Source organism: Macrosteles quadrilineatus, unplaced genomic scaffold, assembly GCF_028750875.1.
Source record: "Macrosteles quadrilineatus isolate MER2022 unplaced genomic scaffold, UCM_ALF_1.0 Scaffold_4__1_contigs__length_99947679, whole genome shotgun sequence".
NCBI classification, from domain to species: Eukaryota; Metazoa; Arthropoda; class Insecta; order Hemiptera; family Cicadellidae; genus Macrosteles; species Macrosteles quadrilineatus.
Genome location: NW_026542597.1, coordinates 3360411 through 3378981, shown reverse-complemented (window position 1 = coordinate 3378981; position 18571 = coordinate 3360411). Strand labels below are relative to the sequence as shown.

General features: G+C 35.4%; 2 protein-coding genes across 2 annotated transcripts in view; both read right to left on the bottom strand.

Annotated features, from left to right (window-relative positions):
* Positions 1 to 3762, bottom strand: part of LOC128992038 (voltage-dependent calcium channel type A subunit alpha-1-like) — a 348577-nt gene extending 344815 nt beyond the window's left edge. The window contains exon 1 of the mRNA XM_054415406.1: positions 3758 to 3762. The gene's annotated coding sequence lies outside the window, so the exon portion shown is untranslated. The remainder of the gene's footprint in view (positions 1 to 3757) is intronic.
* Positions 1 to 11075, bottom strand: part of LOC128991685 (voltage-dependent calcium channel type A subunit alpha-1-like) — a 15615-nt gene extending 4540 nt beyond the window's left edge. The window contains exons 1-5 of the mRNA XM_054414783.1: positions 11007 to 11075; positions 9876 to 9989; positions 8980 to 9119; positions 7664 to 7770; positions 3758 to 3988 (exon numbers count right to left, since the gene is read on the bottom strand). Of these exons, the coding sequence (XP_054270758.1) occupies positions 3758 to 3988; positions 7664 to 7770; positions 8980 to 9119; positions 9876 to 9989; positions 11007 to 11075 (661 nt within the window). The remainder of the gene's footprint in view (positions 1 to 3757; positions 3989 to 7663; positions 7771 to 8979; positions 9120 to 9875; positions 9990 to 11006) is intronic.
* Between the last annotated feature and the right edge of the window lie 7496 nt (positions 11076 to 18571).

Below are 18571 nucleotides of genomic sequence, written 5' to 3'. Positions count from 1 at the left end.
ATTAATTGTAGTCTCCTAGACCCCACAACATTGTTGCTATGCCTTGGACTCGCAGCACATCACACGACCGACTGAGCCTACAAGCTTGCCTAAACAAAGTGGTTAAATTGAAATTAGTTTTTCCAACAAAAAGGCGGATGTGTAGACTAAGTATTTTATATGCAACAGATTTAAGGAGCAAATTTGTCTCTTTAGTGTCCTCTACGTTGCAAAGCACGGATACATTAACTAGTGTACTATATTTTTTCATAACCACACCCAACAGCTGTTACTCTATTAACCACTCACAAACTGATTTCCAAACTGAAATGCCACTTAAAGAAACAGTTATCACACTTGGCAAATATAATTAAAAAAAGGAATCCACAATGCAGGGATTCTAACTAGGGACTCTGCTAAAGCTCTCATACTAAAACATTCCATAAGAGAATAATTATTTAAATAGTAATGGTTGTATAGTACAAATAGCTCGTTGATAAATGAAACTAATCATGCAGGCAATTGCTGGGTTATTAATTGTATGACAAGCTGAGCTAGGATAACTAAGAACTGAACTCACTACACAAACACTAGTCTCTAATCTAAGAGAAGAAAGCAAACAGTCTACGGCTCAGAAATGTTTTATACAGTTGTGTTATTTAAGTGTTAATGTTAAATATGCAGCACAATTTAAATCGGTGTACTACTCACACTGTAAGTGCTTTATTGTATTTTTTATTCATACTACACATTTAGTAAGTTATTCTCTGTTATTATGTGTAAGTTTAAATGAATTTCACAATAAATTTGTGTACAAGAACAGGGTGCCTACAAGAACCTAAAAGGCAGTATTTATGTTAAAAGCGAACTTGTTCATTGATACTTCTGGTATAGAAAAAAACACCTTTAATTGTTAGTAGCATTATTGTATTGCTACTAGCTTGCCTGTACGATAGAGAAGCGTTTGAATGCACGTTTCAGACTTTAAAGTGGTAAATGATTAGGACAATGGAATGGACATTTCTGGCCTTTAAATAAATTACAGTATATTATATTCATATTGACTTAAACCCTGCAGTACCTAACACTTTCAAAAAATGTATCATAGTTGTAGTGCAAATTGTCAAAAAGCATTTAGATACATTTTTTTATGAAAATTCAAAAATGCTGATAAATGTTGTTATAAACGAGGTTTTTACTGAACATAATATCTATAAAAGTTTGTTGAAGAGTTTGTACTAAATGAAAAAAAGTTGTAGCTAGAATATTACAGTAAAGTATAACCTATTTTAATTTTTCATAATTTGTATACTGTTAAAAATAGCATGCAAAAACAAGATTTATAGACCACAAAATGATTCAAAGTGTCCAACAGCAGTGGTTTGGGAGCAAAAAGTAACTGTCCAGAATACATCTCCAACATTGCCCAGATCAGTAGACACCCTGATAGCCATTGGCAAAGTGGGTTGGTAGACTAATCTATAGTTTGGTTTAATATTTTATTTCAACTCTCAGCACAAAATTACAGCGAGTAAAAAATAGCGACTACGATACTTTAAAGAGTGCAAGAAGCTTGCCATGCACTCAAAATGTTTCCTTTCGTTATGTGTAACTGTTATACACTTCTGTAGTGCAAGTATCAATGCTATATGCAACAAATCCAGAATAAACAATAAAATATGAAAGCTCTACGATAACATGTAAGTTCCATACCACCAAAATCGAAAGGCTGTCCAGAATCTGTAAGCATTCAATATAATGACTCCCTGAACAGCAAAGGAGTTGGATGTTTTCAATGCGGATTGTTTTAGATGAACAGGTGACATAAGGAAAATAGTTAGGCCTAATTGGTATTTTTTACAAGCCCTGCCATTTTCCTCACAATTTGCAATCCTCAAAGATACTTTAAGCATTTTATTTTAGTAATTATTTCCAAAAACCTTTAAACGTTGCTATTTGTTTTCATATTTTTCTTTTCGTCTACCAACTATAGCACCAACATCTGCTAAGGCTTAACATGAAATAAGCTGTACACTGCTTATACAAGGAAACTGTCACTAGACTATTCTCAGCCCAAGCAAGAGAATGAAGAAATCTGATAATCATTGATAGCCAGCTCAACCTATATAATATACGAGTATCTAATGCAGCGCCTAATTTAAAGTATTTAAAAATGACCATAATCTACACACTAAGATTAAACCATACCACCAAAATCATACGGTCTCCCTGAACCTGTAATCACATATCAATATTTTCCAAGTGGCTCAAGACATAAAACATCAACAAACACTCACCACATATAGAATCAAATCGGGCATTAATATTAATAGGTTTCTAATACTAAGGTTTTCTAATATTTTTATGAAACTATTAACATGTCACTTGTTTCTTTACTCATGTAAGAAGGCACTATATTTGACTGTTGTGTTGTTAGTTAAGATTTAAAATTGTATTTTATGTTGATATTTTGTAATTTTATTCCAAAACCATTTATTACTACACACATTAATTTATTAGCCAATACATTGGTACTCAAGGTAATTTTTATGGGTTTGAGTGACAAACTCATGTATTTTGAATTTCAAAATCAAAATACTATATTTAATTTAAACATATTAATAAGGTGCACTATACATCAGTATTTAAATGTATAAATGTATGAGTAAATGTTATAAACATTTTTAAAATTGTATTTATCATTCAGACAGAAAGTGAATTGTTTACAAAAGTTAAATCTCGCTAAGGCGCTTTCAATGTTTAAGAAGCCTGCAACATTGTCGTTTACATTTAAAGACATAATTTAAACATACGATACGACTGAAAATAGTAGGAATGACAAATTGAAAATGCGTAGCAGTGATCATAAGAAAATGCATACTACACTGTAGAGATGAACACGGAAAATATATTCCCAACTTTCGGGTGGGATTACATATAATTCAGGATCTTTTCATAACGGGATTTGTTTTGAATGTCAACAATTTTATTGCAAGTGACAATGGTGTCCCCGTAATCGCGGGAGATTACAATTTTGATGCCATTGCAAAAGTGTTCATAAATTTTCCACGTTTTTGCCGTCATGGCCCGATGAAAATTATGCAACTGCAAGAGATAATTAGGATCCTCAAGCAACCACGGATAATAGTCATGATGACATAGAACAGTGTGATAAAGACTAAAAATTGATTTTGTTTGTCATCAATAATAAGATTTAATAAGAAAAGTCTTCTGCCGTTCCTGTCTTGAGTGTCAGGAAGGAAATAAAAATCCCGTCCATCCCTACTGCATAGTTATGCATGTTTAGATAATTAAAGAAAAAAAGACTTGAAGTAAATAAATATAGTTGCCCTTCTCAGATAATGACAAGGGACTAACAACAATTTATTTTTATTTTTAACACAATTTTGAACTATAATTCATATCTGAATATTTCATTTATTAAGGTTTGGATAACTATTTAGTATTTATCTCTCGTTACATGAGGGTAATAGTTGCTTCTAACATCCTGCCAAGGTTATGTTTAGGTACCGGTAACAAGTTTGGGGACACATGGTATTTTCGTCTACAGTATCAACACTCACCCTCATATTTAGGTTTAAACAGCAAATAACCTTGAATTACATGACACTAACAGTTGTCTTCTACGATCTTGTCATGGCTATGTTTAAATGACAAGTTTGGGGACTCCAAGACACATGGTTTTTGTCTACAACAATCACACTCTAAACCTACTCACACAGACAACATTCAGCTTGTTAATGTGTTTCCGACGTACCTGTAGGCGACTCAGTTCTATTGTCCGTATTACAAGGAGTTGGCGTTTCACTCTCACCCTCTGGTACGATCTTCCTCAAGTCTTCTAGGCTGTAGCAGGTTTTGTGCAGCGCCCCCGAGTAGAACTCCAGCCCAATGATGGCGAATATGACGATGGCAAACAACACCAACAACCCGATCTGTAGCAGGGGTGCCATCGCCTTGATGATGGATTTGAGCACAACCTGTAGACCTGACGAAGAACAGAGTTAGGTTGGGTGCTGACCAGTGTGTGGCTATGATAAGCGGTAATATTTACATTGGTGAAAGTTATTGATATAAAATAGGTGAATTAGTCTATCGAAGATTTATACTCCTTAGACTGTAATGGTATTCATTCTGATAGGCTCTGAACTACGTATATATGACTCTTTGGGCTTTATGACTTTGACGTACATATACACACGACACGGGACATTTAAACATGAAACAACATGATGAAAGCGCTATCATGACACGTTGGCAGGGGTAGTTAGACTATAGCGCTATCATCATGTTGTTTTGTGTTCAATTTTTTTGTGTCCCGTGTTGTGTATATATGTACCGTATTATGTGCAAATTTTGAGGTTTTTGACGTTTTGTAAGCTCTGACGATGTTGCATTGCAACAAAACATGTCAGCTTTGAGTAAATGAAGTTAGGACGCTATTTTGGGTTACTGACAGAGGTAACAGAGGTAAGCCTTTTAGTCTTACACTGCAAATTCAGGTAAAGAGGTGAGTGTTTGTGAATGTACTAAGGGAACTAGTTTTGAGCTTCTAATACTTTACTGTTTTCCACTGAACTGTGCTTTCATAAGTAGATATATGATGATATTAAATGGAAATTAAGTAGGCGGTGCATTGTAATTCAAACACCTAAAGTATCTAGTTATTCTTTGATTATTGTCATATGAAACAATGAAGTTTAATAGTAGAATGTTGAAAGCTTTGCCAACAATTAACAATATTGTGAAAGAAAAGAACAAAAAAGTAGGTACTAATAAAAATACTTCTTGAAATGAAAATAGCAACAAAAAACATTAACCTCGAGCAAAAAAATCAAACATAAAAAGAGAAAAGTAAACAACTATTGGGCCACGAGAGTCTGCAGTTGGTGGCAGCCAATACCAAGACCAAGCTAGCGGGACGTTGCAACATGAGGTAGCGGGATGTAGCAACATCACCCGTTGACTACCACTCTGCCCCCATCGCTGGCCGTGGTGACAATAATTAAAATATACTAAAATATAGTTTTCAAACCAGCTAGTATAAATGTCCACCATGGAGACAAGTTTGTCAAACTAAAGTATTTTCTAAACATATAAAAGTCAAAGCCTTCACTCACTTACTGACTGATTCATCGCTAATTTTTCCAACTTCCACACTAGCAAGAAGGCTGAAATTTGGTATAGGCCTACTCGTTATTCAGGTAAAAAATATGAAAGTTGAATAGTTTTCATAGTGATTTTTCAAAAGGGTTTACAAAGGGGGCCCTAGAAACCCTTGAACTTTCAGTGTTATTCTTATGGACATTCTATTTCCGTTCATGTTTATCACACATATGTTTGAAAATAATTTCTATGTATTTTATTTACCAGCTGATTGAAAATTTGTTGTGTTTGTTTTGATTGTTTATGTTTATTTCAATTATGAGGTTAACCTGTGTGTTTTAAAACAAGTAACTTCTCAAGTGCTGTGTGCTCTCCTATCACTTCATAACTATTTATAGACCTTGGTGTTCATATCAACAGAGAAGATCAGAAGTTTTTGATAAGTACAATCCTGTCCATTCCTAGCTAGAGTAATGACAATGCCACAATAATTCAATTGCAGAATGATGTGTACTGTATGTTGTTGTAAGATTGGAGTTCAAGTATTGGGCGGATTAAGTAAAGTATTAGCAATTAAAGTAAATTACAAATGGCTTTTTTACGTTTTTTTTGTGTGTCGATAAATGTAGGCCAGGTCTATTTATGATGTCAAGTTTTAATAATTTCTTTTACTGAAAGTTTTAGAAAAGCCAATTTTATGTGTGTACATTTACGCACATTAAAACGTGATTGGTGAAAACATCGTATATACAGTAGACCTGCAACTGTTAAGGGCCTTTGAGAACCACAATAAAACATCGTAAAGTCTTATACTACTTAATGTTATTTTAAGATACTTTACATAATACTTTAAACTGAAGCTATGGGAGAACTGACAGCACTATTGGAAAATTAGGTCTAAGCATGTACACCTAACTGAAAAGAGATAGTGGGTGTAGTAGAGTGGCCAAAAACATATTTTGTAGGTGGTTTCAGGAGTGAGTTGTCCAAAGTTCTTGATGGAAGGGCAGTTAATGTTGTATATGAAGAAGATTTCCCTTAGTTTTAACTTTGTTAGTCATACATGCTAAATTAAAAGATTATATATAAATGGATTCAGGCCTAATATGTTTTTTTATTATTTTGTTGGCCAATCCAATTAAACAATTAACTTTATTTATTTTAAATTTTTGGGAACAAAGTCACGGCGGGCTTGCTAATATATTACAGAACTAACTTTGAAGTCACACAGTAAATAGGTTTCTCCCTCAAATGCAGACTCTTGTGGCCCATACAATAATGTTATTTTAACTTAACTTGTATGTAGTATATTATTTACAGAGGAGATATACAAAAAGTTAAACAATTTATACAATATACAGCACAGGGCATAAAATAACATGTTAACTGGGCAACAAAAGTGTCGCCCAGTGCTGAGATTTTGTCGCCCAATGGCTGTGGATGGTACCCGGCATATTTTTTTAAACGATTCAAATTTTAAATCTATCTGAATCTAAAAAATAACATTATGTAAATATTTTAGAGTATTGAGTTACGATTTTGGTCCAAGAGGTTGTGAATGAAGCCTTGGCCTGTTACGTTTTAGAATAAGTAATTAAGTGAGATTATATGGACTATTTACAAGCAAATATAATCGAAAAATTCATTAAAAGATACGTAGAAATGTGTGATTTTCACTTTAATTTATGCAAAAATTTTCCGTATGAGAAATTTGAAAAAAGTGCTAATAGGAGTAATAGATGTTTTAAAAATATTAAAGGTGAATATTTCCAATAACAACCTAAACTAAATTTAATGTTTATTCAGATTCTGAATTATCTACAGCCATATTTACATTCGTAAAAATAAGAATAAACCAGAAAAAGAGTCAATGATCTGAATTTGAATTTGAAATCTTTTACCGCAACATCTATTTCCAAATATAGTTTTCAAACTACTGAATTAAGCCTTTTATTGTTTTATTGGTCTGACAAAAAACTAAGATATGAAAGTAAATTTATTCTCTAGCTACATTATTTCCTAAATATAAGTATTTATGATCAAAATTGGTTTGGATGTGCAATTGTTCTAACTTCAAAGCCTCTTCAATCCCAAACAAATCATACAAAAGTAATCTTTACAGGAAATCCGTATCAGCTTTTACTACTATGCATCTTAGCTTTTGTGTTTTTTCTACATATACTAAGTCAGTAGGATGAAAACTACAGCAGTACAACTAGCATGTTTTATGGTGGGTTAATGAACTAACTAAGCATATACAATCATATGCTTAATATTAAACTTACGCTTCACTAATGTCCTTAAACCTATTGGTTGATTGTAGTGAAACTTAACTCGGCTTGAAAATAATCATATCAATGGAATGATAAAATTCCAAGGATGATGCAATAATCTTAATTGAATAACAATGATTTTGATTTTCCAAGCATTTACATCTTATACACATATTTTAAATGTACAAAAGGTAGGGAAATTTATATCGACTTCCGTTATTACCTGAACATATACTTTCATTTTTCTGCTAGCTAAACACTACGGAATGTTTTGAACTACTTACTTGGAATACCAGAGACCAGTTTGAGAGGCCTGAGCACTCGAATAGCCCTCAAAGTGCGCAGATCCATATCTAATTTTGTGAAATCCGTAAAGACTATTGTGACGAACCTGTGGAATATGACGCTATCACTACCCACACAGCTAAACTAGTCTACGCTATCACTAGTATCCCAAATGTTAACAACACTTTCAGAAGAGGAAAGATCTAATAATCCCCTCAAACAGGAAATTTAAGAAGGATGGCCGGAAATTTTTTGGAGTGGAAACTGTAAAGGAATCCACCCATTTTAAAATATCCTTTTCAAACTCGATGACTCATAATATATTAACTTTCTTTTTTCACAGTGTTCTTTATTCACCTTTGCATTTTGTAACAACTCGGAGTTTATGTGTTATATAATACCATTAGATTAAAAGCATTGTTTGAAAAAAGTATGAAAGCTTCGTTTCACATTTGGGACGATAAAGACTACACAATCAAAACATTTATAACTATTCTAACTCAATTTGCACACACAAATTTGTATAAATATATTTACTAAAACTATAACTACAATCTATATACTACAGTCATCTGCTATAGTATATCTAAACTCCACAGGAAACGAACAATAAGTAACACATCTGAAAACAACAATAAAGAGCCACACATCTATCTAACAACGAAGTAGATAAACAGCATGAAAGTTCAAGTTTTGTCAATTGGAAATGTAAAGTAGATTCCAATTGAAAATCACAGCCCATGAACGCAAGTTCCAACTGACAGTAATTAACCGAGTTTTATGAAATTCTAAAATTGAAGAACAACTGTAAAAGTATAACAATGTCCTAATCTTACTAATTATTTTACTACTGAAAACCATCACGATCAAGATGTTTTCTCCAAACAACATTTAAAATTCTGAAAACTAACTAAGAATTCACGTAACTAATTCTACAAAGATAACAAGGGGATGTAGTGTTCTCATATAGCCTAGTCAGTAAAATTACACATAAAAGCTGATTAGGGACAGTGCAACAAACAGATCTAGCCCTATGTGGACGAGACTATAACCTAGACTAGGGATCCGAACAAAACGGCTGTGTGGCACATCTTACTTGGTATCCTTGACACCAGTTTCAAAGGCCTCAACACGCGGAATGATCTCAACATCCTTAGGTCGACATCCACATTCGACTCAGCGAATATGGTCATAGACCTAAAACACCGCGTTAAGACTTGATGTTGACAAACCAAACGTAAAAATAGTTTAGATAGTTAGTATTACCTGTTACAATCAACACAAACAATATTGAAACAAAGTTAAAATTACTTACCCTGTTACTACAACGAAAAAATCCATGATGTTCCAAATGTTACGAAGGTATGAGCCGCGATGAAGTACAAAACCTAATGCTAAGATTTTAAGGGATGCTTCTACACAAAAAATGCCGAGGAAATAAGTCTCCGTTTGTTCCTGAAACAGAAATAACACTTTGTCAGTCTCATGTTAAACTATAAGAATAGTTATACTAATTCACATAAAGTTCTCTTTAATGGTAATAAACCGGATACAATTCTGAATATTAGTTTTTAAATAGGCTAAGTCTTTTTCTGGTAGGCCTAATATTATTTTTCAGACCTTAGTTACCAGATCACTACTCCACTACTGTACTCTGAGATAGACATTACAAAGCCAATGAGAAAATTGTCACCGCTTTTTGTAAATTATGCGTACAGAGAAATGCGTACAGAGAGTCCAAAAAGGTCGCTAACCCGAAGAAATAAGGACTGATTCTTGCTTGGATTACATAGAATTTGGGTTAGGTGGAATTTTGTCCGAAAGACATTTAAATGTTGACTGATATTGAAAATTTTTGTGTGCTGAGCATATTAGTTGTAATGCGAGAAATTTTATAATCTCGCATATTGCAGTTTCAACTGAACTGAAGAGGAGGATTTGACGGGGCAGTATGTGAATTGATACATTATTCCCTTCTTGATTAGTGGGATGGATGAGCAGGATGTGACTGATTTCACAAGTAAGTTGCCACTAATAATTAAGATTATAACAGAGTATACTCTTCTGTAAATTGTCCCTTTTAAACAGCAAAATTCAGGTTTAAGACCTAATTCTGTTCAATTGGTAACGTTGTTCCATACAACATTTTCTGAACTTGTATTTACAATATGTTAATTTTAGTAATCACACTCAACAATTGAAGATACTGACCAGTTTCTTTGCTAGCGGGGTCTTGTCGTTCTGTGGCAGATGTTCTTCCAGGGCCAGGACCACACAGTTGGCGATGATGGTGAGCAGGACTGCATACTCGAACGGAGTGCCACGCGGTTAAGGAAAAATGTTAAAGTGAAAGTAAAACTATTTTAGCACTCAAATTTACATAGGCCTAATAGTATTAACCAAAAGATCCTGTTGCAGAAACTAAATCTCAAAAGCAACATTACAAGTAAAAACAATAAATGTGCATAAGTTACAGACTTGTCACATGAAATGAAATTCTGAATGTACCCTAATCTCAAGTAGATTAGAAGAGTAACACCTAGTTAGGAACCCTCTCACTAGCTGAACCTTATCATGAACTCACTGTAGGTACCCTTTAATTGGCACAATTATTGAAATATTTTTTTCCTACCGTCACCCGAGAAAGTTGGCTTCCTTGTACTGTTTATAGTACAGAAAGCTGCTAATTGCTGCATATTTATACTTTGTCGTGTGGTTTATACTTTGCCGCACATCAGGATTCCAACGAAACAACACAAAACAGCGTGGTTCTAAATTATGCATGTAATCCGTGTACGCTTGGAAATAGGTTGGCAACACTTAAAGATAATAATACTATGAGCAGCTGATTGACTATTATAACTACGATTTAACCTGTCATTTCGTGTTTATAGTTTATGTTCTCTTTTTGGTATTTGTGAACTTTCTGGACTTTTCTTTTAAATGTTTTAAAAACATTCCTACGATCTTAATAAACAAGAAAATACCTTTAAAGCATTTTTTAAGCGCGGAAACCACTGCAAATTACAAAAATTACGGAACTATTTTTTTAAGTCGCGGAGCACATTGCTTGCCGAGTAAAAAATAGCGGAGTGATACGGACCGGGGACTACTTTCTCTAGGGCACCTATTTGTGTTCCCAGCTGAACCTAAAAACGTGTTTCAAAGACTAATTATTTATATGCTTTATAGTGACTGTAGTAAAAATATAATGTGTAACAGGAGTGCAAAAGGCCTTTGCTGCACTCGAGATCATTCCGCACGAGCCGCAGGCGAGCATATTTATACTTTGTCCCGCCGCTTTTCCTAACCCCCCTAGCCATTATGTATTACTACACTCACGCTATAGGTGGACCCTGTGTCCTGTTCAATAGGAACATCCACACAGTGATCACCGCTCGGCTCTTCCATGCTCACCACAAATATATATTACCATAGCGCTGTACGTGCACACACAACATTAGAGGTAAAGGCGCACGGTTGTCCCATAAGCAAGTTTCCTCAGAACCTTACTTCTCTGTGTTGGCAGTTAGCAAATAGGGTGTTACGTTGCTTGTGTTAAATAAGGTTAACCTCTTGGGCTATAATGTGAGAGGAACGGGTTAGAATCCTGCAAAAGTTTGAGGGGTTTGGACAGCTTCCGTAGAGCTTCCCCTTAAACGATTTTGGTCACTGAGATGGATGTTAACTTAACAGAAATTGATGTGAGAGAGCTGTTCACCGAACAAGGCTGTTTTAGAGCCTACTTTTACAACATGGGAAAGTCAGCCTTGAATGTCAGTAACTTACGGTGAATTTGAGTACAATGATGTACCTTTTTCCATTGTGTGAGGTGAGGAGGAACCTCAAAAAGGTTATTGGACATACTCATTCCTCTGATGTTGTCCTGTCTAAAATTTTGTTAAACTCTTTCTGTATTCTCCAGGAGAGTGCTAAAAATGAAGAGAACCAAAACACTAGGCCTACAATGCACCAATTCAGCATAACCCAGTGGAACATCGCGGCTAAAATGCCATCTCTGGTGTACAAAGAGGCCCTCTGAGAGGGTTTTGCATTGCCTGGACCGATGGGTTTTTAAATGGGATAAGTTAGAGTTTCACACACGAGGGTAAAATAACTTACGCCTTAGACCCTGAGAGTGCATTAGGTTTATAGTGCATTTTCCTATTGTAAGAAAAAATCTAGTTTGTCAAGTTTTTTAAATGGCTTACTGGTAAGTTACCCCTAGTTGGTCATTAAGTTAAAATCATTTATAGGTTTGGCGTCCTAAATTAGGCTTTCTAAAGCCTGATAAATGTCTACTTGAAACATTACAGTAGCCTTTAAACAATTTTCTGTAAGCTTTAAAAGTTCATTTATAAGTAGGCCTAAGTTACTAGGTGTTATTTAAAATCATGGTAAGTTTAGCATTTTTGCTGAAACTTATTTGTGCTTTGAGCAGCAGATCAACAACTAGGCTAGCCTAATTGTTTGCAATACATTCTTTAGAGGTTAGGTTAACTTATGAATGGTTAGGTAATAAAAGTTACCATAGTAAATTCATCACAGAAACATTAGTCTTAGCCTTATAATTTCTTTAAGCAGATCATCCATACAATTATCTCAGAGGTAGGCTATGAAAATATTAAAATACCTTACCTATCGTAAGATTGTTTTTTTTTTACACAAACTGGTAACCAATAAAATAAATATCACTTTTTCAACTAGACAGAACATTTGTAAACAATATCCTACTTGCTAAAACCAATTTGTTTCCTTCTACAATCCTAATCTTTTTATCTTGTCAAATGTTTTAAAAATATTAGGTTTTAACGTGGTTTTAATAGTAATTAAGAAAACAAAACACATAGTAAACCGTAAACTGTAAACAAACAAACACCATTCGTTGCACTCAATGCACTCTAGTCTCTCTCTAGATTTGAATTGAAATTAAACGTCAAAAACATATGTCTGTCTGTAACCTGAGTTTTTCTTATTCTTATAAGGATTTTTTTTGTATCTATCATAGACTTTAAGCATAGTATCAAAGATCAAAGAGTAAAGAGTAGATAGCGTATACTATCAATAAAACTATAAGAACAAAATGAGTACTAAAGGCCTTTTAACACCGGCGTACTGGACGTACTGTACGTTTGGTACGTTTTTTTTTTCAACAAATCGCTGTCCATGTTATCATATGGGCTCGTTCACACCTCGCGTACAGAACGTACTGTACGTACAGTACGTACGCGATGGTTTTGTAAGAATCGCTCGGAGAGCGATTTTTCTAAATCGTACGAGGCGTACGCGAGCTCGCGCATGCGCAGTGGGCACACCAAAACCACGTGCTCAGCCAGTGTTACGGTGTTACTTGTCTGACTGCAAACGAACAAGTGTACGTTTTGGAAGTTTCTGTGCGGTGTGAAAGGACCGCGTACTGTACGAACTGGCCGTACCAAACGTACAGTACGTCCAGTACGCCGGTGTGAAAAGGCCTTAAGCAACTTTTGGGTTGTCACGCAGCTTTTAATCTCTTATCCTAGTGTCTAAAAACTAGTTCGATGTATCTCGTTTTACAGAACTAATTGTGTTTTAGGTTTGACATTAAACCACTATTCCTGTACCATCGTAAGCTCGATTAGTATAAATGAAAGCAATAGTTATAAAATGGCAAAATATGTTATGACCTTCTAAATAGAATTCTGAAATTATATTTATGCACCAAACCGGTAATTTATGAATCCCCGCGATGAGTTGATGAAGCAGAATTACTTTAGAAACAGTACCCTGGCTAGTAATTAAAATATATAAATTATGTATTGTATCCGATGTCAACGGTTTTCAGTATTAAAACTATATAATTTTATTGCACAATCATCTCTTGTTTCTGAATGAAAAAAATAAAGTTTTGTTATAAAATACTTGTAAATAATCCCAGCTCTCAGTCTTAGTGCAGTAGAGGTAAAACATCTCCTATAGGTTGGTTCAGAAAACTTGCCTTAAAATACCTCCATCCACGCGATGCCTGTTAGCACCCGTGTAAGTTGAATTATATTTAATTGTCAAAGATGTATGCTAATTATTTAAGTAATCCAGTGGTATAATGACTCATTGTTTCACTCAAGTCATTTATATTCCAAACGACAAATATTATAGAACACATGTTGAGATTCTTCACTGATTTTTTTTTCTGTCAATTTATTAAAGTACGGTCCACGAGAGTCTGCAGTTGAGGGAGGAGCCTATTTACCACGTGACTTCGAAGGGGTCATAGTGCGGTGTTGCCGCTGATATGAAAATATTGTTTATTCGAAAAGTAGTAAACGGTTGATGTTTCAACATCGTGCTAGTCCAGTCTTGGTATAATCTGCAGCCAACTGCAAACTCTCGTGGTCCCTAGTGTAAGCCACAATGGGATTGTAAATACTTTGTGATGCAAATGACAACACAACTTTACATTCTCTACACTGAACAATTTTCAGATTTTGGATGATTACCCTACGGTTTTTTGCATTAAAGGATATGGCCACTCGATGATAAATCTGGTGTATCGGCGTAGGGGGTTGTCCTCGCTGAGCAGGAAGAGCGAGGAGGGGCCCTTTGCGGGCTGGTTGGGGCCCCCTGGCTGGCCCATGGCGGTGGGGGACCAGTCACGACCAGCCCGCTGTTGCGCTGCCGCCTCCTGTGCTGCCGCCAACCTGCAAACACAAAATCATCAAATTCCCAGAATTACCTTTATATTGATGGAATCATACATTTGATTTCCATGTTAAAGTTGAGCCTGTTTCACTGAGTACTGAGTATTATTACAAATTGACGGAAGTTCAACTAGACTACCAATGCTGGTTGATATAGATTTTGTTTTATACGCCGACATTAAGGAATAACACCAGGTTAACACTTAAACACAAAATAACTATTACGTCCTTTAACATGAATAGAACTAGATACTGCATTTCATTCTCATCAGTAACAAATTTTAGAATAATATAATATTCACGTTGATTTGGACGAACTAAAAAGTGCGCTGATGTTAGTCAGTGGATCCGGTCGAATGCGCATACTTTCGAGTGCAGGAGAATCTTAAATTTTTGGCAGCAGCGCGCTCTCTAAAAGTGGCTTATTCTACAAAATTCTATTTGAATTAAAAATGGCTATAGCTGATCCATCTGATTTGGTGAGTCGGTCACTCAGTCAGTAGCGTCACGGACTTCGGGAAAACTAAAATTAATTTATCAGTACAGTTCACATTCGTACTGTACCGGATCACCCCTTGCTTTGCTGGATACGTTCCATTTAGTCTGTACCATTGTTCCACGCACGGAAAATTAAGTCTATGTGGACAGGCAAATGAAAGACTGCCAACCCCTTAAAAAAATAAATAAATAATTAAATGTACACGAGAAGTCCTTTTCAGTATCCGAAGATTCAGTGGTAGGTACTATAACCACCTCGAAGATCCATTCACACGAATATCAATACGTTCTGGTTAGATATTTTGCCTTGCTCCACATATATTAATTGTATTTTTCAAGTTCAATGAACCATTAGGGTCGGTAAACAGAAAAAGACAAATTGTGTCAAAATTATAAAATAAAAGCTAGGAACTTCACTAAAAATCTTACAACGGCGTACTTCTAGCGTGATTACTTGATTGTATGGAAACAGTATGAGGCCGCCGGCGCTGTCATGAAAGCCTCGTTGTTCATTGTGAGAAACAATGGTCTTTCCAGTAACGTAACGAATTCTGACCGAATCTCCTTCAAAATTTACCCGTAGGTCCCTTTTTAGAATCGTCCGGAGGTATACCCAGAGAACGAATGAACAATGATAAATTAGTCAATGAAATGTGTATAATCACTCTTATTACAAAACGTGTTGTTCACGATTCTCTGTCAGTGTAACCCTGACAGACAAAAGAAATTAGGTGGATAGATAAACTGTAGAAACTCTGGAGAAATAGAGTTTGTGCCCTGGTTTCTTATGCAAATCCTTACGAAACACATCCAGGGCCACATGTTATGCTATGTTATGTTGGATGTTTATGTACTGTACAGTACAACTGTTGTTATACTTAGGAACTGACAGTTATTTGTTGTTGTTACACATTACTTCTAGTGTTGCAGTTACCACTGTTGTTACAGTTACGAGGTCACTTTAGTTAAGAGCTGTTGCTTCAATTAAGTTAGGTTTCGTTAAGTGCTGTTGATTCAGTTATTTTTTTCCACATTGGCGTGCCTATGTTACAGTTATTTTTTTGTTACACATTGGCGTGCCTGTGTTGCAGTTACTGGCTGTTGTTACACTGGCGTGCAATGCAGGGTGTAATGTGAGGGTTGGTGACCCGGTTAGGTCTATTTCTGGACCACAATCAATGACTGGACATTTGCTAGACTGACCTCCCTTTGTAAAGTAAATCCATATCGAGGTCACCATCTCGTTTAGGAATCATCCTCTGGGTCAGTTACATCCAGATAACAAAGTGTTTGTTCTATTTACTAAATTCAGTTGTGCTACTTACTTTCAGCGTTTTCAGTCCAGAGGTGAGTTGTAAGTGGATATTTTGTTACATCACAGACACAGAGAAGGGATCTTTTCTAGAGGTTACGTTTTGGTCAAGGTACAAAGACGCAATAGAAAAAGAGTAATGAATACAAATTAATTTAAATTGTCGGTCAACATTATAAAGTCTGGTTGAATGAGCATCTTTTATGTAAAAAAAAAATTAAAAGTGAGTAGTAGCCTAAGGTCACTCCTATCGCACCACCTGTCAGGGCAGGTGGGGTGAATTAATTGAGTTTAAAGCCCATCAGGCGGAAATGGTTGCTTCCGGTGCTACGTCACTTTGTGACGTCATAGGTGATGTGTAATGGTAACAGGATACAGGTGGTAGGAGCTGGTGGTAATGGATAGGGGATGAAACAGCTGTCTGTACAGTAGTGTGTTTAAATAGCTAATACTTGTTCGTTTGCAATTGTCTTAAATGTATTGGGAATATCAACCAACAGCTACACCAAGGTTTTAAACCAAAACACAGCTTACATGTAGACAATAAATTGAGTTAAAATCATATTGTCGACGGTAACATTTAACAGTAGCCTACAGTATTGTACTAGTGCCCGCGGCGGCGTGGTGCAAGGTTGTGTCGTTGTGTCACCGGCCGCCGTGAATTAGGCTGAGGCCGCGAAGGGAAAGTGAGTGGGCAGTGGAACAAGGTCAAATGCCCCTACTCAACCTCCATGTGGATTTGTATCCACAGTTCTACAGTTTGCTTTCGGACATAGCGGCGGAGTGTTGTACGGTCCTGGGTCTATCGTTTGCATCGTTGATGCCATCGTAATACTACACCTCGATTGACTCAACAACACAAGGTATTGTAAAAACCAATTTTAATTTATATCTTATGTTAGATAGTCGCAGGTTAGCTGTTTGTGGTTAAAAGATGTTTATACAGAAATACGTTCCAAAAAGTAGATATATTTTCCCCATGTTAGTAAATATTTGTTGGTCTTAAAAAAAACCTTAAGTAGTGGTGTATTACGGGTACTGGAGACCGTGACGTAAAAAATTAAGTAAAATTAAATATCGTTTATATTTTGTTAAACAGTTTGACAGATCAGACTTTGTGGTCAAAATATGTTTATATAATGGAGTCTTTAGAAAGACTGTTTTTTTTTTAAGTGAATTATACCCAATTCCATGTGTCCTGACTTGTGCGAATCAAATAAATTAGTTTGCCATCTTCAACGTCAGGAGGCTTTGGCACATTTAATCGTGTCGGAAAGCAAACCTCTAAAAACTTGTTGTCATAAAAGAAAATAAACGTTTTACCATTTTCGTTTTGTCTTTGTTCTACTAATTGATAATGTTTGTTTTGTAACACATATTTAAATGTTACTTTTTCTGTTTCTATTGGACTTACTAGTTGAGGAAGCTTCATTTCTTGACATATGGCTTCGGGTGATAATTGATTAGAATAATTTGATCCTGATGCATTCCAATGTAGTGGTAATTTAATTTGCTTCTGAAACTTTAGACGTAGTGACATTGACTTGCGAAAATTGCTAGTTTTAGTAGTAGTAGATTTCTTTAAATCTTCTTTTATTCTCTTTAGTTTATCTTGTGTGATTGTACTTGGCTTATCCATAGTTAACATCAGAACAGAGCTAGCATATGTGAACAGTCTTCGTTGAAGGTTCGACACTGAATGATGTGATGTTGGAGGTTTGGAGACTTCCTTACTTGGTAGGTAGAATTACCCGACAGTAGGGAAATTTACCCGCGAAGCAGGGTAAACCTCCCAACCGACCCCCTCCCAACTGGCTCGCGGATAAAAGTAGCGCCAGCGAACGGACTGTAGTCAGTCTCACCCAACTGGCACAGCTGACTGGTTGAGTGTAGACTGACTGACTTTTGATTAAAACCTTTCGTTAGATTTGGCCAATCTAACTTAATGTTTTAGTCAATAGCATGTGCTGCATGTTGTTTTTTTAGCTTGTATCTTAGATGGTTTTACTTTATGGAGTGCATCGTGTCTTTAGTACTTGAATTGCGCAGAGTGTTGTATTTTTCTAATCATGTGATATTTCAGCTAACAAAGGATAAAGAAGTCCCCCATTAAAATGAACAATCTTTTGTGACTGTAAATATTCTATATTTTAAATTTAAGTTGACCATTTTGTAATTAGTTGAGAGGTCCAACGGCCTGCATACTATTCTGCATTTGGTTAAATTAAATTTTAAACTTTTGTTGTCATTGGTAGTTTACTTATGTCAGCTAACAATGAACACTTTCTTGTGACTGTAAATATTCTATATTTTAAAATTTAAGTTGACCATATTGTAATTAGTTGAGAGGTCCAACGGCCTGCATACTATTCTGCATTTGGTTAAATTAAATTTTAAACTTTTCGTTGTCATTGGTAGTT